The sequence below is a fragment of the Ruditapes philippinarum genome, unplaced genomic scaffold (assembly GCF_026571515.1).
Source record: "Ruditapes philippinarum isolate M1 unplaced genomic scaffold, ASM2657151v2 ctg1682_1_1_1_1, whole genome shotgun sequence".
In the NCBI taxonomy this organism is placed as follows: domain Eukaryota; kingdom Metazoa; phylum Mollusca; class Bivalvia; order Venerida; family Veneridae; genus Ruditapes; species Ruditapes philippinarum.
In genome coordinates, this window is record NW_026863983.1 from 254,891 (window position 1) to 281,392 (window position 26,502).

The following is a 26,502-nucleotide window of genomic DNA, read 5'->3' on the forward strand; positions in this document are numbered from 1 at the left end:
TCTCTGAATGCATAATTACTTTAGTACTGTGCTGTATAGCAGTTTGAATTATAATAGAAAATATAAGCCATATAAATGTATCATTTTAGCTAGAACTGTAAAAATATTTAGGATGCAGTAAAGTGTCATGGGCCAGTGTGAATTATAGTCATTTTAATTGTTGTTAAAGAAGGTTAGCTTTTAATCTACATTTTTTTTTAGAAATTGATTTAAAATATTTTTTAGTACATTTTACTTCAATTTTTTTTTTCCATTAGCATAATTGGAAACATTTATCGATACATTTGAAGTAAAAAATCACATAGGAAGTTCTTGTTGTTTGTTAATGACCGGACATCTCTCATACTCTTATGTTAGAAAAAACAACATTGTCTATAGTAGCTGTTATTTAGTATTCAGTACAGAAGTTGCCAGAATCAATGTTCCCATCTCAGAACCTAAGATAAAGAGACAGATAAAGAGTTAACATGGAATTTTATGGATAAATTATCATTTGTTTACTGAATATCTTTTAATAATAAATTATAAAATTATATAGTAATAATATAGATACAAGTCATAAAAATCAGACAGTCAATTCTTTTTCCTATTTTTATTTTATGAAATCTTCCATAATTTTCCTTGTACCTTTTATACAGTTTTTACAGTTTTATGTAATTTTATATTATATCATAAGTATTGTAGCTCAAAGAATATTTTGTCTATGAATATGGATAAGTTCTAGCTATCCCGTAATTGCATAGTGCCATGCAACTTAATAAGAAGTCACTTGACAATGCATGCTGGATCTTTGTGATATATGAAATCAGTGCCACAAGAATTATTGAAAACCTGTAGCCAGTCATCAAGGTACATGTACCGGCATGCATGGCAAAGGTGTACTATTTTGTTATTCCTAGCTTAGTGTGCAATAAACTTACTGTAAAACACTTATTTTTCGCGAGAACCTTATTTCGCAAATTTGAGGCAAAATGTCCAAAATAATTGTTTCGCGTCAACATGAATTCGCGTCTTCCAGTAAAACCTGAAACAAAATGTAGAAATACCATTAAAAATTGTTGAGACGCATTAATTTGTTTATACTTAATTCTAGTGCAAGTCACAGTTACCTTCCTTGACATGGGTAATACGCAGCGAAGAAGTTTTTTTTCCAATTCCTCAATAATACCAAATTGTTACAGGTAAATATTTCATACTAGTAATCTGTACGATGTGTATATGCTGCAACACTTGAATAGCTACATGATGTAACTAGAACTGGTTTCGATACTTTCCCGCAGATATATATCCATGTGTACGCATTTTTGGATAGTGTTCATTTTCGGACAAGTGTATAGACAAAATGAAATATTCGCGAGAAATATGAATTCGCGTCTTAGAAAACTCGCGAATATTAGCGAAAATTAGAGCTGTCATCGATATCGACAATATCGATGTATCGTTGATATTTTTTGTCGATCAATAATCGATACACATTTTGAAAAATCAATACTTTTGACTAATAAATTAAATGTCTAGAAATTATAAAATTCACCAAAAATATATACAGAAGCAGTAATTTATATCTAATGTTATGCTTTTGTTATATAGTGGAATTATTTCATAGCAATGGTGACAAAAATATTGTCTGGAAAAAATCATGCAGTGGACAAGACACTGTACAGAACATGTTTTTGACTGAAATCATTGAAACAGGTATGAAAGTGAATGACAGACAAGTGAGTATAGGATATTATCGATATATCGGTGTATCGTTGATTTTAGTCACTTGATATCGATATCGTTGATATGCTTTGCACTGAATCAATGACAGCACTAGCGAAAATAAATTTCTCGCGAATAATAAGTGTTTTACAGTATTTCCAAGATTCCAAGAACAGCAGGACAACCAATTGATTTGCTCTCACTAATCAATTTGATACTGAATTTACTTAAGAATTATAATCAATTTGTCAAGTTGTTAAGACTGCTTTTTCCAGAATGATATTTTTTAATACTTTCATATTCAAACATTCAGAGAAAAATATTATGTCTTAGATATGAAAATTTTTGTTTCAATAAAAAAAACTCAATTTAGCAAGAGATGTATAATTTTATTAATGAAGATTTTTTTTTTTTAGTGCAAAGAAGACAATAAGCAAAAGAAAATGTCAAGTCGTATGTGCAACCAGTGTGGTTGCACTGACATTGATATAGACTCAACAAGAGGGGATGCAGTATGTACAGGCTGTGGTTCCGTTCTGGAAGATCAGATCATCGTGTCAGAGGTCCAGTTCCAGGAAAACTCTGGCGGTGGTTCATCATTGATTGGACAGTTTGTATCTTCAGAAGGTAGATTGATTTGAGCTGCTCCATGACAAAACCAGCATAGTGCGTTTGTGACCAGCATGGATCCTGCGCGTCCACCCAGTCTGATCAGGATCCATGCTGTTCACTTACCAACTCTATTACAAGTAGAGAAACTGATAGCGAACAGCATGGATCCTGATCAGACTGCGCGGATGCGCAGGCTGGTCTGGATCCATGCTGGTCACAAACGCACTATGTTGGTTTTGTGATAGCGCGGCTCAAATTTGTTTGTTTTTCAGCTCATCATTAAAGCAGCATGCCTCCAGATTCATGCTATATTTTATGAAAATTTTTAAAATGTATATTTAAATGTAAAATACTGTCAAGTAAACAAAGAAAGTAATTTAAATTAAAAAACATTAAATTAATTACCCTTAAAGGTAGAAAATGTGAAAAAAAGGCCCCTTTCTGTGTTAGTGCGCCCAAATTTTTAATAAGTATTTTTTGTAAAAACAGTATAAAAAAATAATGTAGGGTTTTCGGGGGGGTATTCGGGTCCCCGGTACCTGTTTTTTACAGCTGCGCAAAAAATCAGAGAAGGTTCAGTCGTTAAATTTTTCCGGGGACGCATAAAAATTACCGATTTTTTCAACCAAAATACAAATGCTTCGGGGCGTGTCGTCTTGGGAGGGCGGTCCATGCCTGACCCCTGAAAACAAATTGCCAAAACCATAAATTTCCCGCAAATTTTTATCAGACTAATTATACAGCGCTGTACAGTACTACACGAGGTATAAATTTTTTTATCTTTGATCAAAAATTTTATTGGAAATTAGCAAATTTTACCGACAAAAGGATAAAATTATCGACTATTTACGCCGCAAGTTTAAAGACTGTTTTCTCAAATTACAAATGAGTGTAATTTTGAATGATTGTCGAATATTTTCGGCATTTTCTAGGCACAATTTTGCTTTAGTTTCATTCTTGCAAAAACTTTCGATAAGACTATTAAGAATTTAAGATATTGTGCCGAAATGCCAGGACAACAAACCAAAATACACATACGCTTTTCTTTAATATTTATATTCTATCCGAAAACTGATCCCGAAAATCGGCGATTTCACGTTCGCCAGAAACCCTAAAATTTCGCAAAAATTTCTCGGTTTCCAAGCCAAACATGCGAATGAATTGTTCCTTTATTATTCAATCAACATTAAATCTTTAAATATCGATCTTCAATTTGCCCCTTTTGAAGATATTTGCTAAAATAATTGTCGATCGGATGAATCTCTTACACACTGTTTGAAGCTGTACACGATTTTCCTATTCATTCCGCTAAACGCTGCCTATACTGGTATACATTTACGGGTTTTTTTTACAAATATAAACTTTTTGTCTTTAGAGTGGACTTATTTAACCAGAATAAAATTTGATTTGGTATAAAAGTGAAAAAAAAAAAAACGATTTCCATGTGTTGATGCATTATAATGAAATAATTTCATAATAAATATCAACAACAAAACAATAATTATACTATGTAGTTCAGAGTTTCTTTTGAATAACTATACATTTTGGAAGTCTCTTGAAGATTCAATATATCAGCAATGCTATTGTTAGCATTGAATGACTAATCTGTAAACATATTAATTGCGACGCGCTTTTGGACTCCAACTTTTTCAGGGTTGGGAGTCCATGGACTCCATGTTTTAAAGTCCTAGTGAGAACCCTGCATGTATAACATGTACATTATTTCTTGAATCTTTTTACTTTTCCTGAAAAAAAAATCTTAGTACATAAAAGTCATTTTTCTCAAGTTGGATATTTTTGTACAATGTTTTGGCTCACCTGGAGACATGCAGCTTTAATGTGATTGAAAGTCCAAATATAGATCTAATTGTTATAAATTTTGATTAAAAGCGTTGGTAGCAGTAGTTAGAAGGATATAATAGATAAACATGTATACAATTTTTATAAGAACTAGGATACAATAAATATTTTACTTTGTATAGAGTTATTTATGGAGCAGGTGATTATATATTTACCTTTTACAAAAAAAATGTAACTGTTTGCTGTCTTTTAACTCATATGCAAATGGGTACAAATCATACAGGCAATAATACATATATCTGATAAAATTAAATATGATTTTGTCTTTGAAATAAGTTTTCTAGATAGAAAAAGAAATTGACAGTGGATGGTTTTTTTCAGGACCAGGTAAATCATTCTCCATTGGAGGAAGTTTTCCACATGGAATGCAAAAAGAATCAAGGACAGTAACTCTTCAGAATGGTAAGGCATTTTTCTAATTTCACGAATTTTGATCTTCATTTATGAAATAATATCTTTAATGTGACAGTTTCGTTATATTGCATCTCAAGTGTTATGAAGGCTCTGTGTATAGGTAGGAATACAAGTTTTTTACAGCCAATTAAAGTGATAGAAAGCATGCAATACTCCCTGTATAAATATTCAGCTGTATGTTACATGCAGAATACTGTAATTGTTTCAACCATGATAAGAATAATTCTAAAAGACCTTTATTGAAAGAATGGTGTTTGTAAATGTTGATGAAAGTGTGTGTTGAATGCTCAGAATCATAGTTAAAGTGACATTATGCTCATATTTTCATAGTGAAGTTGTGCTGAATTGACTTTATATTTCAAAAGATTGACTGTCAAAATGGTGTTTGACCAACAGTTGATATTGGAAAATGTTTAGGATAAAATTATAAATCTGCCTAAAATTTAAAAAGACTGCCCCACTCTTTTTATAAACTAAGCGTTATACGTAAATTCTAACGGACATTTACAGAAATTTCATTCGGATCTGTATGTTATTTATTGTTTATGCGAACTTAATTATTAAATTAAAAGGGATTATGGCAAAATGAAAACATATTTTGATCTTCACCCGTTCACTCACTATATACCCTTGGATGGGCATAATGTCACTTTAAACTGCTGAAAATAGATGTGAGAGCACTGATAGCTATGCAGTATGGAATAGTGCTTTTTAAAGTTATTTTTATATCCTGTTTAAATTTAATATTCATGTATGTCCTAAATAACAGGCTTTCTTTGAGGAATGACTTTTATGTTTGAAGCAGTGTGATTTTATAAATTTTGAATACTTAATTCACTATTTTGTCACTTGTAACTTATTCACCTATAAAGTGTTAAATATAATGAAAAATGAATCGTATTTTTCAGGCAAGAAAAGAATACAACAGCTAGCCAGTCAAATGAATCTGAATCAGCACTGTATTGATACTGCATTTAATTTCTTTAAAATGGCAGTGTCGAAACGTATGACACGGGGTCGTAAAACATCAAACGTGATAGCGGCCTGTTTGTATCTGGTTTGTCGATCAGAAAGAACACCTCGTATCCTTAAATCATTTAATTTGACATATAAGATTTGAGGTTTAAACCCAGTCTGTTAATATTTTATATTCTTTACTGTATGATGCTGGCAGACATATTGATATCATTGACTTTGAATCACTCTACACTCACTATATTTGGTTTGAATCACACCAAGGATGCTGTAATTCATTCATATAGGGAAACTGTCCAGCTAACTAATAGAAGTTGGTGGTACTTCCTATGTACCTTCTTAAATCTTTACTATAAATACTTTTTGAGTTGCCCTCGTATTAATGATATGATTCACTTAAATTTCCAGTTTTGACATATTCAAATAATATGTTAACTTTGCTTAAAGTAGATATAAGCTGCGTTAATAAATACATGTATATAAAATTTGTAACTGAATTTATTTTAGGATAATTTCCTTGATTGATAACTTTATCAGATATGCTACTAGACTTCAGTGATGCATTACAGGTAGGTCAGCTGAATTTTTTTATAGCTTAAGAGTGCTTAGTTCACAACCAATGATGAATAAACATTCTATACATTTTTTCTTTGAATCTATTTTTTACATGGTATACAGCATTTTTTTTAAAGTAATTGAATAGTGGTTTATGGAAGATGGTAAATTTTGACAAAAGGCCTTGTGAAGAAACTGTTTATGGTCTGTCAGTGGTTTTTTGCTCACTTAATAGAGAAGAGGCTATGGCTTCTTGATTTTAGGGAAAAATGTCAATAAAATTGCTTATTTGGAAAGCAAAAAATATGTATTTTGGAAAAACTGTATGATTTTGGAAAGAGGCATTTTATAGGCCTCGGTTATATCAGGTAAAAAATCACTGGGCCTTGTGATTCATTTGAGGAAGCTTTCCAACTATCATTAACCTAAAATAATTAGGACTTATTTTCCTCCACCATAAAATATTCAAGTCACCACATGACCATATATGATAGAAACCCTGACAAGAATTTTTGATAAACAAGAAAAAGATAAACATGTGTATACATAATTGTAGAAAACAATCTCGTTACAGGTTATGCCTTTTTTCTTCAAGTTCTTAATGTTAAAGATTTCCCTCTACATAGCTTGAAAATGTGAGACTTTATCCTAATTTTTTGTAATTTCATATCTGCACATAGCTTTGATTTTGAGTAAAAATGGTTACTTTACATTAAGACAAAGTTATTTTATTTCTGGTAAGTCTGTATGAAACTTAGAATTTCTTTGAAATGACCTAAAAAGTTTAAAACATGTAAAAAAATTCAAAATACATGGTATGACCCTATCTTGTCATTCATATATCATAGACTTGCATTTTAGCAAATTCAACCATACATGTATATTACACATGTTTTTTTTTCCAGGTGAATGTCTACAGTTTAGGAAGGACGTATCTTCATCTGTCTAGAGAACTATGTATCAACTTGCCAGATATTGGTGAGTTTTTTTGTCATTAATGTAGGAAAAACGCAGCAAAAATTATGAATTTATAGATTTATAGTGTTCTATTGTTGATAAAAAGGTGAGATATTTTTTTTTTTTGTAAAATCATTTAACATTTTTTGCTTGTGTACATTTGACAATGGCATTCATTTTAGAGTGGTTAAGGCCAATGACTTGCATGTACCTTGGAAAACAAAATTATGCCATGTTTTGTGTTTTGTTGGGTTTTTTTCGGTGGGGGGGGGGGGGGGGGGGGGGGGGGGGGGTGTTTGCGTGCTAGTATAAGATTGATATATAATGCAAGAAAAAATAAAAGTCAGTACAGTTATTGGATGTGCACAGTATTTTATAAAGAATTCTAGCAACATCGCCACAGAGAATTTCTATATATTCTTTGTAGCAAGGGAGATAAATGTAATTTTGGTTCTCAAAAAGAGGTTATATTTTTGCACATTTGTGTTGAAAATAGGTTTTTATCAACTTGATCAAGTTGTCTGCCAGTCAACCTAGGGGTCATGGTTTTGAACTTCCAGATTGGTTCAGTGGTTAAGTTGAGCTAAAACTTAAATTAATGTTCGGTTTATAAAAACATTGGGGGACTCTTTATATTTTGGGCAGTTGTTATATTTTATCCATAATATTTTTCATTATTGATTACAGATCAATGACCATTATAAATAGACCAAAGGCTAATTAATATTATATTTTATTTGTACAAAATAATTGTAAACAGTACATGGTATTATTAAACTACATGAAAACAATCAAGCTTATATCTTTATTATAATTGCACCTATTAATTGTTCAACACAATACTTGTTTAAACTGAGGGAAATTTCTTTTTGAAAAAGCTAACAGCAATAGTTACTGGCATGATAAATATCACAAATAAAGAATTGGACCAGCTTGGAAGTTGGTCATAAATTTTAGTATTTTGCATTCATTATCACAGCAAATGATAGTAAATTACTTGATTAAAGCAAGGAAATGCAATTATACAAGTTTAAGCACTGTATAAGTTGATACATATATTAATATTGTTGCTTGCTTGATATTTTAAAGGGACTCCACTGAGGTTTTTTTTAGACACGAAGGGACTGGCAATCATTTTCCAAAATTAATGTTCCATTTGATACATATATTAATATTGTTGCTTGCTGTAACAAAATTCAGATCATGCCCTTGCTCCATATTTCCAGAATAATTATTCTAATTAACTGTGAAAACTGATCAAAAATTGAAAAGGTTAGACTTTTCAATAAAATCGGGCGAAGAATAGCACTAATATTCGATTTTCAATTTATTTCTGAGTATATTTCTTAACTATCCTTTGCATATATTTCTGTTTTAAATGCCACAGATGATCTTTGTAAGAAATTCAAATCTTTCTGACCTCAGTCAGTCAGTGGAGTTCCTTTAACATATACCCAAAATAACATATGGACAATTACAAATTTAAAGCTTAGGAAGTTCCTTATACAATACAGCAGAGCATGCTTATAGTGAGTTATTATGAACCCTCAATTAAGAAACTGAAATGATGTCAAGAGTAAATTCCCACTAAATGTTTCCCATTTCTTATGAAGATGTTATAATAAATGTGATGCATTTTATAGCATAAAAAGATATTTACATTGTATAGTAAATTCAGATATAAAACAGACTAAACAGTTTTACTGACATAACAATACAGTAACTGTTGTCTGTCTTAAATTATCATATAAAAATACAATATACCAGTACATTGGTTTAAAATATTAATATTCAAAGTATATAGTTTTGTGTAATATGGGATTTTAAAGATGAAAATTGAACACTTTCTAGGAGTTAGTATTATGTGAAAAGGATAGCATTTTCTTTTAATAATGCTTGAGAGGAATTGTCAGTTCAATGCTTTGAAGTGTATAAAGATTTTAGGAGTAGAAAATAATTTCTGGAATTTGCCCTCCTTGCACACCTGTGCCATTTGTACTGTCAGATGAACACTGGAATTGAAATGTCACTTTTCCACACTGTATCTCTGCCATCCCTTCTTGTCCAAAATAGCTGAGCTCTGGTCCGTCTAGAATTGCGCTAGCAGTGTAGAATGTTTCTGGCTCCACTTGAATTGGATTATCAAACATGACTGGAAATGTATTACTGGAACCGTCTGAGAAAAATCTTAAGAAACTCTGCCCTAAAATTATGCCGTCCTTTTTGAGTTCAACTTTCACCTGGTATTCCATTGCACCATTGCTAGAACCATAGAGTCCAAACCCAGCAATGAATACCCTGCGGTCAACAGCAAATTGTATACTGTCACAACGACCCCTGTAACGCCATTGATTGCTGCGATAGGCAGATGATTGAAATCTGTGACATTTTTGTGGTAACAGGCCAGATCTCGACTTGCGTTTAAATGGAAGTTCAGGTTTATTGTTTGCGGTAAAGTAGAGAAATATATCTGTAGTCTCCTTATGGGAAAGGATCCCAGACTGGGCTGGGCCGTTAGCAAATTCTTCCAATGACATGGAAGGAATTCTTATCAAATTGAAAGACTCTCCAAGAACTTTCCTCTTGTTTTCTGCAGAAGGTTCAACTTCGCGTCTACGGCACTGTGCTTCTGCCCATCGACAAGCTGCATTGAAAACTGTAACTTCCCGTGCATTGAGAGTTTCGCGTAATAATACACTTTCCAGAGTGCTAAAGTCAATGTCAACAAAACCATCTGAAGCAAGCGCTTCTTCTGCCTGAGCATCAATCACTTCCCAGCATTGTTCCATGAGTTCTTGCTCCTCAAACAGTCTTCCCTGACACAGTAGAATGCATGCATTCCTTGCACTGAGGCTTGTCTCCAGATACTGTACACAGGCACGGGCTAGGAATGGAACTATGTACTTTTTAGCAACATACAATGTAGATAAAACATTGTCAGCTGCCAAGTTTATCTCATCACAATAAAGGTACCTGAAAACAGAAAAGTGACATATATTTATTCAAGTGAAAAAAGCTTAATTCAAACAAAACAAAATAAAAGACATGAGGATTAAAAATTTTTAAAGTTGTCAGTAGACTCAAAAAAAAATTCAACAAGGATCAGGTACAAATTTATATTTGTGTGTGTCAGTTTCTCTTTGAAAGACAAACCTTGATATGGATTGGTGACCAATAGACCCCTTAATGACAGGTTTGTCTGTTATTGAGGTCTTACAAAATTTGAAAGTGGTTTGACTTTAAATTTCATTCAGTTGACTATAAAATTTTGACCTGGTATGTCGGATTTATTTCTGTAAAAAGTATACAATGTAACTTTGAACAGTTCTGGTTTTTACGTATACTGTAAAAAATATTAAAATGATATTTAGTTTTGATTAAAAAATTATAGATTATAAATACCTAAGAAGATTTTGGAAAGCTACAGGTTCAACATCCGGTAAATCAATGTCATCCTTCTGATCTGCCAGTCCACCATAAAACATGGCATAGAACACAGAGCTACCAGTGGCTAGCACATACTTGTGTGCAGCAATTCTCTGCTTGTTGTTGCCAGATCCAACTGTGAAATAAACATCGGCCATAAGTGGATTGTTGTACATGACAGAATTTTTCTCCCTCACTGAGGTCATGTTACCCTGCCAGTTGTATTCTCGGCTTGCTTGTGAAGTTGGCAAGGAGATCTGAGGTGGTGCTGGGGGATTCCGCGGAGTCTTCCAGACCGGGTCTGTCATGGACCGAGGTGCACGCTGGATGGGTTTCTGGGCAGTCTGGTTCCCAGCATAGTTTGAGGGAACCTCCTGGTTAACTTCTTCATCAGAATCACTTCTGAATTTGGGGACACAACTTTTTGTAGCCATTCTAAATGCACTCTGCATATTTCTTGTGATTACATCTTAATGTTTTGTTCTGGAAGAGAAGCAGACATTTCTCAATATGGATTAATTAAGAAAATATGCAAAAATAACTTAAATTTAATGTAATATTAATTAGTGATTATATTTCTTTACAATTTCATCACAGTGAATCACCATTTTTTCTATGAAATTTATCCACAGTAAATTGCTTTTTGCATATGTTGAACTGTTGATTGTATATTCAAATAAATATTAACTATTTAAAGCAAGGTTAAATTTTTACATTCCTATACTGACACAGTGCTCTGAGTGCAAATGAACAAAAGTTGCAGGATAGTCATACGAATTAACTGTTACTTCTACCAAACCATGATAAATGAAAGATAAACGCTATGCGACTAACATATCAACTGGTTACTTTAAAATTTACAGAGAGCAGTGTGCTATTAAACCTTGTATTTCACATTTTCCAATAAAAAAATTGCACTATTGTGAATCTGGAGGCTTGTATTACAATGAAATTGAGCTTATATTGCAGCAATCTGCTATGTTATCATTTGCTAGTAAAAATGTTCAGGAATAAGAATAGAAAAATCATGGTTGGTCTAGTAAATATCAGAGCCAAATGATAATATAGTTAGGCCTAATTTATTTATAGCTCATGTGATTTGACACTTGAATGAATTTTTTATGCAAAACATATTATAATTATCAATAGTTAACTTTATGAACATAATTATAGCGGACAATAGAAACTTAACAATAGTATAAAAATATATTCAGCAACTGTCAAAATGCAAACCAATATGTATAACAAAAGTTTAAAAAAAATAATATTTTTTTTTATTTTCCCCACCCACTCTATGATCCACAAATGGCTGAGAATAAACTGTTTCTACACTGTTATAACATTGCTTTTTAATGTGTTGCATAGTTTCAATAGTTTCATGTTGTTGCAATAATTTCACAATTTAAACTTACATGATAATGTTTTTTTAAACTGCTCAAATGCTATAGTTTTCACATATTTCCTGCACTTTGTTTTCTTGACATATTTCCCACAATGCCTATTGTTAACTGGGTCACAAGAAGAGAAACAACTGTGTATAGAATCAAAATGAAATATATTGATTTACAAGAGTTGTTTCCCTTGTGAATGTATCTTTCATGAAAATATGCTATACTGTATTTCAGTCTTGAAATGATTTCAGTTCCCAATCAATACAGTCAGACATTTTTTATAGAAAAAATATTGTTCTGCATGTTCAACACTGCTCATATTCTTACCATAATCAACATAACTATGTTATTTACTTTACCACAAGTGACATTAATTTTGTAATTTATTCCCAACAAAATGAAGTTTACTAAGTATGTTCTGAGTACACAATGTACAAGTGGAACAAACAGTCAACTTAAGGTTTGTTTAATGATGTTCAACGATGTTTCAACTCTCCATAGGTCTTCATAGGGTTATGAATATTTTTCTCTACTTTAAACATAACAGCCTCTGTTAGTTTTGTGAAAATATTTATTTCTTAGAAATATTCAAGTATCATGTTTTATAAAATATGTTTATTATTTCAGATCCAGCATTGTACATATCGAGGTTTGCCCATAATCTAGAGTTTGGAGAGAAGACTCATGAAGTATCCATGACTGCTATGAGACTTGTACAGCGGATGAAGCGTGACTGGATGTCCACTGGTAGACGACCCAGTGGTCTCTGCGGCGCAGGTATTATAGCCCATTGCTGTCAATGAATGAGAAAATATTCAAATTAGTTTTTAAAACACACTGGTAAAAAAGATAATTTTGGCAAAATTCAGTTGTTCATTCATAATTGCTATCTTGTTTTATTAATGAGCATCTTATGTAAGTAAGATTTGGCTTATTATTTTTGCTGACACATTGTCTTACTTGCTGGTATTTAATTTGAAATAATATTGTTTTAGCTGCAGTCTTCTTACATGATTACTGGTAAACAGAAAATTAAGATTAAATATGAACAAAAAACCCGTCTTCAAATTGTTTAAGACTTTAATCCCTCATTTGTTTTAGCTTGACAAAAATAACTTATAAATTGTACATGTAGTTAATAGCGAGTTTGAATGCCTTGTTTACTTAAACTTATTCACTGTTAATATGGTAATGACAAGTTACTTTTGGCACCAACAATACAATAATGAATATCATGGCTGTTCAGATTTACTGAATGTAAAAGGGATTTCATGTACATGTATGTGTATAATATGAAATGAATATAAACTTCAGATAAAACTGATATTGTTTCAGCATTGTTAGTGGCTGCCAGAATTCATGATTTCTCCCGGTCTATTAAGGAGATTATAAAGGTGGTGAAAGTATGTCAGTCAACATTAAGGAAAAGGTACACACTAATTCACTTTCCTGTTTATTTTGCTTTTATTCGACACATGATAAGAATATGTCTGAGGCCATTTATTCTAGGTCAGAGTATTTATATTGAGAAAGTGGGGGTTACTTGTGGGAAATCAGAATCTTGCAGCAGTTGTTGAATTATTGCAAAACTGACATTTGATAAATTCAACTGTGACCTTGACCGTCAATGTCAAATATTAAATTTGAGTTATGTTTTGTATAAAAGTATAATGTTTTCCAGGAGTATTTTTCACTACAATATTCTTGTAACAGTGGCATCATTGACTTTAGAAATAAGAAAAAGTCAAGAATGGCATCTGCTATGCCTGTGGCCTTTGTTTTAATATTTGACAAGGTCAAGCTTAAATGCACCTTACATATACTATCCTCTAGTCTGCTGCCAGTGACTGAATCTACACATGCAACCAGTGCAGACCATGATCAGCCCACATATTTGTGCCATCTGATTCTGGTCTGCACTTTTCACTATTTTGTCAGTAATATTTTGAAATCTTCCCTAAAAATATTGAATAGTCCAAATTGAAAAATAGGTAGAGTTAAAGGCTGTTTTTATAAAGACATGTTTGTTTGTTTGTACAAAGGAAATTATGAAGATTTACATTGTTTTGAAAGCTATGATTTTCAACTTTTAATGTTTGAATGTTTTAGATTGGTTGAGTTTGAAGAGACACCTTCAAGTCAGTTGACAATTGAAGAATTCCAGACTATAGATTTAGAACAAGAAGCAGATCCACCATCATTTACTGAGGGAAAACGTAGAGCAAAAAAGGTTGGTATGTTTAAGTAATTCTACCATTCAATAATGTTTGCTCACATTTTATACAGTTGCATCATCTATATATTCAGGTGCTAACAGAACATCATCTACAGGCTATTTGAAATGATGAATACATTGTATTGGTATTGTTTTAGTCGAAAAAAAATAATTATTCATCTGGACAAATCCAGCTTTAAGTACTGACAGACAAATCAATCGTAATTTTATTATTTTTGGCAAAAGAAAAATTATTCACTCATAGATAGATAATCTTGTATTTACACTGTTGTAAAAATATGTTAGAATTGATTAAGTTAACCATATTGAATTATATATCAGATACAGGAACAAAGCAAGCTGCCAGAGTATGCATCAGAAGTTTCCAAGCTTCAGGAGGAGATAGAGCAAACATTACTTAATCAAAAACCAAGAGGAATATGGGCACATTATGCTAGTGAGTAATCTGTCCGCTGAATCTTTTAACTAACTATGTTTAAGTTATATGATGGTGGACTTGCCAGCATTATAATATTAGTTATAAAGATTTTTGACAGGTTAAATGGCCCTATATAAGCGGTTGATTGGAAATATGTCAGGAATGTTTATGGTAAGTATATAATACAGCAAACTTTCTCTTTGAGTAAGAAAAATTTCTTCATACATGTATGTCAATATTGACAGCAGCCTTGTATATAAAACTATATAGATGTCACGATTATCCAATGAAAAGCAACCTTACAAATGTGCAGTATTATAAAGATTGATCAGATTGCACAGCAATCCAGGTTTGCCTGACTTTATACTGGTGTCAAAGAAAAGTTGTTATTGCTGCTAGCATTCTAAGAGGATACTTATACAGTGGCCATTTTAAAAACAGGAATAGCTGTGCAATTACATGTACTCAGTTGTTTGGTTAAGTTTAGACAATGTTAATGCCAGTCTGTACTGATAGATTAATTAAATAATGTAAATATATGTTGCCTTGGTGATGTTAAAAAATATCTATTACCTGTATTATTTATGTTATAGAAATGGCAGATGATTGTGGCTCTGTGGACTCGGAAGCATCTCGACTGAGTGACCTCACAGAATCTGAAGAGAGCATTAATGAAGCCAAGAGAAACTCTAGCCTAGACTCTCTCTCAGATCTAAGTACTGGTAAAAATGAAATAATTAAATCAGAATCTCCTCAAGAACCTAAAACAGAAAACTCCACTCAAGAAGTGTTTGATAGTGGAGGGCCAAAATTAGAAAACTCCACTCAAGAGGTGTTTGATAGTGGAGGGACAAAAAACAGTGAAACAGATGATTTACAATCTGATGATCTCGTAGAAACAAGTAAATTAACAGCAGATACTATTGGTAATGAGTTAGTTATTGGAAGTGATTTAAATGTACTCGATGATAAGAATGTGAAGGAGGTAACTGGAGCTCTAGGTGTGCCAGCTATAGGAACAGAGATGGAGACACTAGTCAGTGATTGTATGAAGGAAGGAAGTGAAAATTCTAGGGATAGTGTTGTGGATGAGGAACTTGATCTAACTGGTATTGATGATGCTGAGATTAATAAGGTATGTGTACTTGTTTCTGCAGTCATGCTTAGGTATTAACAGGGTTGATATGAATTGATAGGTGACTGTTTTGCTCCATATTCTTAAAAATGGATTTGATATTTGTTCAGGTTTGTTAATGGTAATGAAATGGAAGAGCTGTTTTTTTTTGCCCAAAATTTTAGAAAAGAATTGAATGCTCTTAAAGGAAGATGTGACTTATTATTGATAAAATATAGTAGAATGTTGTTGGCGATCCTATTTTTTCTTACATTTCACATTTATTTGCATTTGAGATAAGATTCCTCTGTTATTGTGTTATTGCAAAAGACAAAGATGGTAATACTTGTTCAGATTATCTTGTACAAAATGACAAAAAATTATCAAATTAATTACCAAGTATTTCAAGTCAAATACCCATTACATATAACTCAATTTAGTAGCTAACATAGATGGAATTAACAAGTAAATCAAGAGAAGGAGAGAACACACATCAAACATCAGGATGGTTTGTAACTGGTTTATTCAAGGATCTACCAGTTTCAGTCTTTCAAAACCTTCATCGTGATGGAATTAGTTCAGTATTCTATATGTGCAACTGTCCTTACATGTTTCTCCAGGAATAAAAAAAAACAACTTGTAAAAATATTTGATGTAAATAAGTAACAGATTTACTGAATTCAGCTCAACTTGACAATGAAAAAAAGGAGCATAATGTCACTTAAATTTTCAATGGAAATGACATGTATATAGTATTTAAATTTACATGATTGTGTTTTTTGTCATCACTAATTATATATCAGTAGTTCTAATATGATTGATATACATGTAATAGTTTTCTTTTATCATTCAGTACTTATTGGCAGACAAAGAGGTATTACTGAAAACTAGGATCTGGATGGCAGAAAATGCTGAATTCCTTGAAGAAATGAGATGTAAGTGTTTTAAGTTAATCTTTGCAGACCATGAGATACTGTTATTATCATTTGCAATCCTTGGAATTGGTTAAAACATCATATCTGAGGTGAACATAATCAATACCAATATGACCAATTTCTGTTCATTGCATCCCACCCCTATATTTTACAATGGACTTGTCCTGCTTTGAATTTTAAATTGTCCTTTTATAATGTTACAGACTTGGATTTTGCTGGTCATTTTCCTAGCTTAGTACTGGTGGTTCTATCTTGGTTAGAAAAAAATGCAGGCCATACACCACATGGTTTTTATGATATGAGAACTTACATACTAAATATCTTACTTGTGGTTTGTTTCAGTAAAAGAAGAAAAGAAAGCAAAAGAGGCTGAAGAAGAAGCTAAGAAACCACCAGAAAAAAGAGTAGGTTTTAACTTAATTTGTAGGGGGGGGGGGGGGGGTAAATGTTTTTTGAGGAGGGTAAATGTTTTTAGAGGAATTCCTTCATCTGAAGATCTTTGGTTTTACCAAGTTGGCAGCTACATCACTCATGCTTTCAAACTAGAAGTTTACCTGGTCCCGCACTAGGGTGACAATGTGTGTGTATAATATAAAGCAGGAATATGACATGTGATCATGATAAGATTTATTATTTTTATGTAAAATTAACTTATGCTTCTTCTAAAAAAGTTTGATAGTCCAAATGACTTCTAGACAACACTTAAGAGCTGAGCAAGAAAAGGACACTGTGTCTTGAAAATGGTTATGCAAATTAACATACACTTTCATTTTAAGATATAAGACACTATTTTAAATTTAGTCTGCAGTATGTTTTCCATGCTGCCTTTATAGCACTAGGTTTTAAGAGTTAAAAGCTTTTTTTACAAATTTATGAACATTACATATTATATTTTTTCCAAATTTTTAGTAAAATAGTATTGTCATAGTCTTACAAATATATTACTGTGTATTGTAGAAAAAATATACTAAGAGGAAGAGGAAAGCACCAATGCAAGAGGCAGCCACTGCTCAAGAGGCAATACAGAAAATTATGCAAGAGAAGAAAATATCGTGTAAAATTAACTATGATGTATTGAACGATTTAAATGTTAAGTCTACATTAACTACAAACAGTCCAGTGAAGGGAGAGAACAGTGTTTTAGGTAGTGCACAAGATAACAGTGCTCTGATATCGAGATTTAGAAAACCAAGTGTCAGTTTGGATTTTAGACCAGCAGAGGTATGTGTATTATTTCTTCCTTTTAAGGTTCACTTTGGAAGATGTAATGTACCAAGATCATAAAAAATGCATTGTGGCTCTCCATTAGTAGAAAGATCCAATGAATGTTTAACAATTAATATTCCAAACAATGATTTTAACAACAAACAGTGAATAGTCAAGCAATAAAATCACTGCTTGGGAAATATTATTTTGATTCTAACACAACATCAACAAAAGATACTGCTGTAACAGAACCAAGCTAAATTGTGTCTTATTTGTTTCCGTACCATGCATCATACATGGTTATGTCATATGTCTAAGAATATTTGTCAATGGTGATTTACGCACACTTTCGATCTTCAATAGGGAAAAATTTCATGTCATGTTAGAATGATCATTTATTGTTCATAATTATAAAATTTATAGCCAGCTCTTCTTCTTCTTCTTAATATAAATAATATAGTTTAATGTTTATTGTAAAGACAAAGTGTGAACAATGAGGTTTTCTTTTTTTATTTACATTCTTTAAAGATCAATCAACAACATATTACAATAATGATACATTTCATAAAGAATATTCAAGTACACTTTCATTTCTGTAAGCACATTCATAGATATATTGTCTGTCTATAACTCCCTGGTCATGGGAAAGTCTTCAAAGCCAGAGTCAAGAAAGTTCCTATAAAAAATGTTCATATCTGGAAATGTTGGACTTCCTGGTGGTGATGGGACTAAATCCTCCAAGTCTCTAATTGGTGTGAGCACTGATGGAATCATGTGAATACTAATATCGTCATCTGACCACTCCATATCACTAAATGTCTCGGAACTGTCTGACATAGATGGGGACCGTACATCTCCGTAGATGATCTCCTCTAGAGATATTGCGCTCTGTTTCTGTAACTGTGTCCATTTCTGATCCCTGTACTGTTCATACATGTGAATCACTCCCTCTAGTGTGCTGATCTTGAACTGGATATAATCAAACTCAGACTGGTTACCATTCATTGACATCTGCTTCTGTTTCTCTAGAAGTTCTCTAAGTTTTGATTCTGTAAAGTAGAAAAAACATACAGTTATTTTACATAATAAAAACATTTTATGAAACAATACAATCTAAAGAACAGTTATTTTACATAATAAAAACATTTTATGAAATAATACAATCTAAAGAATTGAATTTCAGAAATAACTTAAACTTTAATGTTTTCAGCCTTTTCTTGAATTCTTGACGTGTGTGGCATGTTTATGAGGATAAATGTCTTGAAATTGTCTCTCAGTTAATTAACTTGATTAAAATTTCACTGTATTAGAACACAGAATTATTTACATTTTGATAAAACCTTCGTTTTGCCTCTTTAAATAAAGTGGATAAATTTCTTTAAATAGGACTTGAATAAAACATATTTTGCAGTATACTGAATAGATAAATGTTTTACTTCTGAATAAATATATACTTTACCTAGAACTTCAATTTGAACTTGAGCCTGATCATATAGATTCCTAAGTTCCATCAAATCCATTTCTGATTTTACTATTTTGTTATTATACAAGTTTATGTAAATGTAATACAAGATTTTTTTTTCTATTTGAAACAGGTAATTTTTTATCAGTGCTATTTTACTTTCAATTCTAAGAAATGCAATAGTAATATGTCTGAAATTTGAAAATTGTCTAATATATATATGAAATTTTATTGACATGATATACTCAAATTAATTAAGCAAACTGTAACACTTTAATTGTATTAATTAAAGATTAAGAATTACAAACTTTAGGGTAACAATAGATAATAATCACACCATTTTAATGTTGTTTGAAATTTCCTTTAATCAGGGTAGATCAATTTAATTAATTTTAAAAAGGTGTTAATTATCTAATCCTTTGAAGTTGTTTTAATATATTTGATTGTTTGATTGGTTTATAACACTTTTCTCTGATTAAAAAGTTGCTTTGATCATGTATTTATTTGGTTTGATAAACATATTTTTTTGTATTAATTACATGAAAAAATTAAGGTAAATAATCTTTCTTTCTTTTATAATGTATATACATGTATATGATACATAATAAAATATGATATATAATATAATGCCCAGTGACAATTTCAAGGCCAAAATTAATTCTTTAACATATTACACTGAAAAACTTGAGGAAAGCAAGTATGCAATTATTGGTTTTATCAAATGTTATGTACTTATAAATATAATGGGCATTTTATGGGACAGATTATGGATAGCAAAATGGACATGAATTATTTTTATTTTTTCTAGGCCTATAGGTAGAATATTTGGTTGACATTAAATGCTGTTGATATTTTGGTAAATTACATTAAAAACATTGATAATTATATTTCCAGACAAAACCAGTTGTAAAGAAGGCAAAGAAGGCAGATCTTGCCCCACCACCCATGCTACCTCAAATGGATGAGAAATCCAAGGTTGATGTTGTTGTAGAATCGGGACCAGTGCAATATGACCAGAAAGGTTTGTTAGAGATATATTTGATAGTCCGACCATCATTTTGATATGATTATTTTATAGAACAAGAGAGATTACTTTGTCTTTTATTCCCATTTCATTGATCGCTTTTTTTCTGTTTTCCTTAGTTTATTGTGTCGCCTTGAAAAGGTGACATATAGGGGTTACTTTTGTCGGCGGCGTCGTTGTCGGCGTCCCCTAAAGCTTGTCCGGAGCATAACTCAGTCACTATAAGTCTGATTGACTTCAAACTTGGTATGCATGCTTCTTTCAATAACCCAGTGCACAAGGACCGGTACTCTGCAGTTCTTATTTTTTGAGTTATTGCCCTTTGTTAATTTTCATACTTTAATTTTGTCCAGGCCATTTCTCTTCAACTAAAAAAGCTATGGACTTGAAACTTCATAGGATGATAGATCTTATTAAGAAGAAGTGCAGTGCACAAGAACCGGTACTCTGCACTTCCTAATTTTTGAGTTATTGCCCTTTGTTAATTTTCATACTTTATTTTTGTCCGGGCCATTTCTCCTAATGTATAAAAGCCATGGACTTGAAACTTCATAGGATGATAGGTCTCATTAAGAAGAAGTGCAGTGCACAAGAACAGGTACTCTGCATTTCTTATTTTTTGAGTTATTGCCCTTTGTTTATTTTCATACTTTAATTTTGTCCGGGCCATTTCTCCTTAAGTATAAAAGCTATGGACTTGAAACTTCATAGGATGATAGATCTCATTAAGAAGAAGTGCAGTGTACAAGAACCAGTACTCTGCATTTCTTAATTTTTGAGTAATGGCCCTTTGTTAATTTTCATACTTAATTTTTGTCCAGGCCATTTCTTCAAAAGTATAAAAGTTATGGACTTGAAACTTCATAGGATGATAGATCTCATTAAGAAAAAGTGCAGTGCATAAGAACTGATACTCTGCATTTCTTATTTTTAGCTCACCTGTCACAAAGTGACAGGGTGAGCTTTTGTGATCGCTTTTCGTCCGGCGTCCGTCCGTCGTCCGTCCGTCGGTCGTCCGTCCGTAAACTTTTACTTTAAATGACATCTCCTCATAAACCACTAAGCCAATTTCATCCAAACTTCACAGGAATGTTCCTTTGGTGGTCACCTTTAAAAATTGTTCAAAGAATTTAATTCCATGCAGAACTCTGGTTGCCATGGCAACCAAAAGAAAAAACTTTAAATATCTTCTTTTAAAAAACCCAAAGAGCTAGAGCTTAGATATTTGGCATGAAACATCTTCTAGTGAGTGTCTACCAAGTTTGTTCAAATAACAGCCCTGGGGTCAAAATTGGTCCCGCCCCAGTGGGTCATTGATTTTCCCTATATGCATATAGTAAAAACTTAAAAAATCTTCTTTTAAAGAACCCATAGAGCTAGAGCTAAGATATTTAGCATGAAACATCTTCTAATGGGTGTCTACAAAGTTTGTTCAAATAAAAGCCCTGGGGTAAAAATTGGCCCATCCCCAGGGGGTCATTGATTTTCCCTATATGCATATAGTAAAAACTTAAAAAATCTTCTTTTAAAGAACCCAAAGAGCTAGAGCTAAGATATTTAGCATGAAACATGTTCTAATGGGTGTCTACAAAGTTTGTTCAAATAAAAGCCCTGGGGTCAAAATTGGCCCCGCCCCGGGGGTCATTGATTTTCCTTATATGTGTATAGCAAAAACTTAAAAAATCTTCTTTGAAAAAACCCATATAGCTAGAGTTTAGATATTAAGCATGAAACATCTTCTAGTGAGTGTCTACAAAGTTTGTTCAAATAAAAGCCCTGGGGTCAAAATTGGCCCCGCCCCAGGGGGTCATTGATTTTCCCTATATGCAATATAGTAAAAACTTAAAAAATCTTCTTTAAGAGCTAGAGCTAAGATATTTAGCATGAAACATGTTCTAATGGTTGTCTACAAAGTTTGTTCAAATAAAAGCTCTGGGGTCAAAATTGGCCCCGCCCCGGGGGTCATTGATTTTCCTTATATGTGTATAGCAAAAACTTAAAAAATCTTCTTTGAAAAAACCCAAATAGCTAGAGTTTAGATATTAAGCATGAAACATCTTCTAGTGAGTGTCTACCAAGTTTGTTCAAATAAAAGCCATGGGGTCAAAATTGGCCCCGCCCCAGGGGGTCATTGATTTTCCCTATATGCATATAGTAAAAACTTAAAAAATCTTCTTTTAAAGAACCCATAGAGGTAGAGCTAAGATATTTAGCATGAAACATGTTCTAATGGGTGTCTACAAAGTTTGTTCAAATAAAAGCCCTGGGGTCAAAATTGGCCCCGCCCCAGGGGGTCATTGATTTTCCTTATATGTGTATGGCAAAAACTTAAAAATCTTCTTTGAAAAAACCCAAATAGCTAGAGTTTAGATATTAAGAATGAAATGTCTTCTAGTAAGTGTCTACAAAGTTTGTTCAAATAAAAGCCCTGGGGTTAAAACTGGCCCCACCCCAGAGGTGTCATTGTTTTTTAACTATATGTGTATAGTAAAAACTTAAAAAATCTTCTTTTAAAAAACTCAATGAGCTAGAGGTTAGATTTTAAGCAGGAAACATCTTTTTGTTGGTGTCTACCAAGTTTGTCCAAATAAAAGCCCTTGGGTTTAAATTGGCCCTGCCAAAGGGGGGGGGGGACGGAGGTCATTGTTTTTCATTATATGTGTGTAGTAAAAACTTAACATCATGAAACATCTTCTAATGGGTTTCTTCCAAGTTTGCTCAAATAAAAGCCCTGGGGTTTAAACTGGCCCCGCTCCGGGGGCCTATATACAGGTGAGCGACCTCAGGGCTATCATGGCCCTCTCGTTTGAGTTATTGCCCTTTGTTGATTTTCTTACTTTATTTTTGTCCTGGTCATTTCTCCTAAAGTATAAAAGCTATGGACTTGAAACATCATAGAATGATAGATCTTAATGATAAGAAGTGCAGTGCACAGAAACTGCTGCTCTGCACTTATTATTTTTTAGTTATTGCCCTTTGTTATTTTTCATATTTCATTTTTGTCCTGGCCATTTCTCCTAAACTACATTGTTTACAAGGCGACACATCCGACTCGCGGAGTTCTAGTTTAGAATTTAAGTGGCAGCATAACCAAGTGGTTGACACATCAGACTAGTGATCTAATGATCGAGCAAGAAACTTGACACTCATTGCTCAGTACTGTTTGGTTTCAGGAACAAATTCAAAGTGTGTCTATTAGTTTATAGCTTCCTACACAATGGAACTAAAATAAATTCTGTAGAAACCAAATTTTACATTAAGTACTTACATAGTTAAACAAAAATGACCAAGTTAAACAACAAGCAAGGATTCTTCATCAATTTTGTGTCTGGTCAAACCGTGTAATGTCATTTTAACAGGACCGTTGTAAGTAAGTCAGATACATGATGTAATAGATTTAATGTTACAGATGATGTATATGATGAAGAGGAGGCAGAAGATTACTTTGAGGAAGAAGAACATCATCTTAGTGCAGCACGCTTGTTTGGAAATACAGGTATACCCTACAATACTGCAAAATCATTATTATGCGTAGGGCACTTATTTCCCCTGTATCACATTATTAACATTTTACCTTTTGGAAAAATAAATGTTCCACTTGAAAAAATTTTGTGACATATCTGCATAATTTCATGCCCACTAAATTAAGTGAATCTATTGAAACATCTTAATGTTAGGCTACCAAGAATTAAAAGTTTTTATAATTTAATTGAAATTTTTTTAAGAAAATGAGAAAAATGTTGCTGTTTGACTCTTTGTTGATTATATATTTATTTTGTGTAAGAGATTTCTTTTCCTGATGATCCTTAACCCTTGGTCTGCTTACAGCAACTGAATCTACCCATAACCTACACTGTTGGCTATTCAGTCAGTACTTATTCTTAAATTTCCCCCAAAAAGATGAATGATTTTGTCCAGATAGATTGACCATTTATGATATTAAGAGTGGTAAAAGTTAAATTAACAAAAAAAAGGGACAGAATATAGCTTGTTTTAAGTCTGAATTGCAATTCTTCTGGACATATAAATAAGGAAAACACATGTGATGTATTGTTATCAAATATATGTTATCTTTAACATGTATGTTAACAAATAGATATGGTTGCTAACAATGAATTACTTGCCTTCTTTTTTGCTGGAAGTTTAAATCCCACAGTGGATATTGAATTCATTAATGTCAAGAACTATCAAGGTAGATTTTGGAACACGCCACAGATTTGACGTCAATGGGACCGAAAAACACAAACAAAACATCAACAAAAAAACGTTGTAAAAAAGATACATGTCAGTAAATAAATTGGAATATTGAATTTATTTTTCAGGTGTGGAGGTAGAGGAGTATGATTATGACATGGACTGAACAGTCGACATAAGATCCTATTTTTATAGTGAATCCAAGTAAACCATGAGAAATGTCTACTATCACGCCATAGTTACAATATACTACATTGTACATACTAAAATACAGTGCCAAACTTTAAATATAAACATTTTGTATTAGATTACTCTGTACTCTTGAAATCTTACAATAATTATTATAATGTATTTTCAGAGAATATTGCGAGAGACAATTTATGTTCTTAAATTATGATTATGATTTCTTTGTCATAGTGATATTGAACAGTTTAACAAATCCATTACAATGATTTTTTAAAAGATAACTGGTTAAATTAATAAGAAAGAGTTGCATAATGAAATTATTTGTCCAAACATACTATGTATTCTATTACACATGTACATGTTAACAATTATTTATAGAAAGGTGTTCATTTTATAATTTAAATGGCAGTTTTTTTGCTTGCATTTTAAGTACTACTTATTATGTGTCTCGAACTGTTTATATAAGTAATAAGGTCTCTGACATTTGTGTACTTACCCTTGTTTATGATAGAATGTACTTTTTAGTCAAAAGTTTTGTCTGTGAGTAAAATTTGATAGTTTCAGGATAAGGAGTATGAAAAATATATAATATACAATGTATGTATAAAGCATGCTAAATTTCTATTGGATGTTTATATTGTTAAATGGTTTGAATGTTAAGCTGCAGTAATAGTTTGACTGTATCACCAGTATAGAAACAGGCTACAGTCTGAACATCAGTGGAATTTTACAAAGACTATACTTTTACCAACTCATACATAGAATTTTGAAACAAACTTAAATATCACAACATGAAATAACCATGTCAAAGTGGTATGGCTGTTATACAAATTCACCAGGGAAATGAAATTATATTCAATTTGGTGCAGTGCAGCTATATCTAAAAATTAAAGAAAAAGAATGATCCCTCGGAGGAATTTATCACATGAAAATTGCAGACTCGGTTTGATTGAGAAAATCAAGTAAAATATTATGTTAAAAACTATATTGTTAATAAGTAAGTCAAATTGTGAAATTATCACCATGAATTTATTGTCTTATTTACAAACAGGGTGCATATACATGCAATTATTCAGATATTAGGTTACATGGTAATAATTTAATTTTCATCAAATATTCTTAAATCAAAGTAAAGCTTTAGCTTTATTAAAAAATTCTTTATCTTTCCTCATTTAAAGCATCAAGTATTTATGAGGGGAAAAACCTAAGAGAACAATATTACGGAAACAACAGATGAGTTATGTTGACACAATGAAATTGTTGACCAAATCACTGGTTTTGGCAGCATTTATTTACAAACATGTAAAATGTAATAATCCCATTTTTGTTTTAATATAATTGAACAAAAAGCACATTTTATTTAATTTTGGGATATCAAACAACTTTTTGTTACTGGTATTAGTAACTTTAAAAACTGCAGCAAACTTCTTGATAGCATGTGACCATTGTGCCAGGGTAAAATTGACATTTGTTTAAAATTCTTAATTGTAAAAAGTTATTCCAAAGAGTGGAGAAGGGCAAATTGTTTAACAAATATACCTAGAAGTTATTCTAGGTTTTAATAATTCCAGCTATTTATTTATATTCTCAGGAATACATTTGACTTTAATCATGTAAATACCCAAGTTTTCATGTTTTAAATGAAGAATGAAAGATGATTTTAAGATAAATTGTTAAGTTTTATGTTTCCAACAATCTATAAAAGGGCATTATCTTTTCTTGGCATCTTTTATTTACTTGAAACAGTTTGTGTATTTGATGACAGGTTGAATGTAAACAATTTATTTATTGTATTTATACATGTGAATGTCTCACCTTAATGAAGATTAGCTT

The 26,502-nt window shown here is 31.9% G+C and overlaps 2 protein-coding genes across 2 annotated transcripts; one reads left to right on the forward strand and one right to left on the reverse strand.

Moving 5' to 3' along the window:
* Positions 1–2,093: 2,093 nt before the first annotated feature.
* Positions 2,094–25,809, forward strand: LOC132724004 (transcription factor IIIB 90 kDa subunit-like). The gene is made up of 16 exons (XM_060708817.1): positions 2,094–2,331; positions 4,498–4,578; positions 5,499–5,672; positions 6,103–6,134; positions 7,026–7,098; positions 12,522–12,671; positions 13,230–13,323; positions 14,004–14,124; positions 14,452–14,566; positions 15,142–15,683; positions 16,516–16,597; positions 16,940–17,001; positions 17,555–17,818; positions 20,160–20,286; positions 23,699–23,785; positions 24,612–25,809. The coding sequence occupies exons 1-16, from the start codon at positions 2,148–2,150 to the stop codon at positions 24,647–24,649; spliced, it is 2,226 nt and encodes a 741-aa protein (XP_060564800.1). The 5' UTR covers positions 2,094–2,147; the 3' UTR covers positions 24,650–25,809.
* On the reverse strand, positions 7,798–12,061 carry LOC132723998 (BTB/POZ domain-containing protein 3-like). The gene is made up of 3 exons (XM_060708807.1): positions 11,916–12,061; positions 10,480–10,986; positions 7,798–10,050 (listed from the first exon to the last, which is right to left on the reverse strand). The coding sequence occupies exons 2-3, from the start codon at positions 10,953–10,955 to the stop codon at positions 9,018–9,020; spliced, it is 1,509 nt and encodes a 502-aa protein (XP_060564790.1). The 5' UTR covers positions 10,956–10,986; positions 11,916–12,061; the 3' UTR covers positions 7,798–9,017.
* Positions 25,810–26,502: the final 693 nt, after the last annotated feature.

What these genes read in the sequence shown, in the direction of transcription:
- LOC132723998 (XM_060708807.1), bottom strand. Translation starts at nt 10,955, where the DNA reads ATGCAGAGTGCATTTAGAATGGCTACAAAAAGTTGTGTCCCCAAATTC. An exon ending in GCTTTCCAAAATCTTCTTAG is followed by an intron (nt 10,051 to 10,479) that starts GTATTTATAATC and finishes TTCTGTTTTCAG; the next exon opens with GTACCTTTATTGTGATGAGA.
- LOC132724004 (XM_060708817.1), top strand. Translation starts at nt 2,148, where the DNA reads ATGTCAAGTCGTATGTGCAACCAGTGTGGTTGCACTGACATTGATATA. An exon ending in CAGTCAACATTAAGGAAAAG is followed by an intron (nt 13,324 to 14,003) that starts GTACACACTAAT and finishes TGAATGTTTTAG; the next exon opens with ATTGGTTGAGTTTGAAGAGA. An exon ending in AGAAACCACCAGAAAAAAGA is followed by an intron (nt 17,002 to 17,554) that starts GTAGGTTTTAAC and finishes TGTGTATTGTAG; the next exon opens with AAAAAATATACTAAGAGGAA.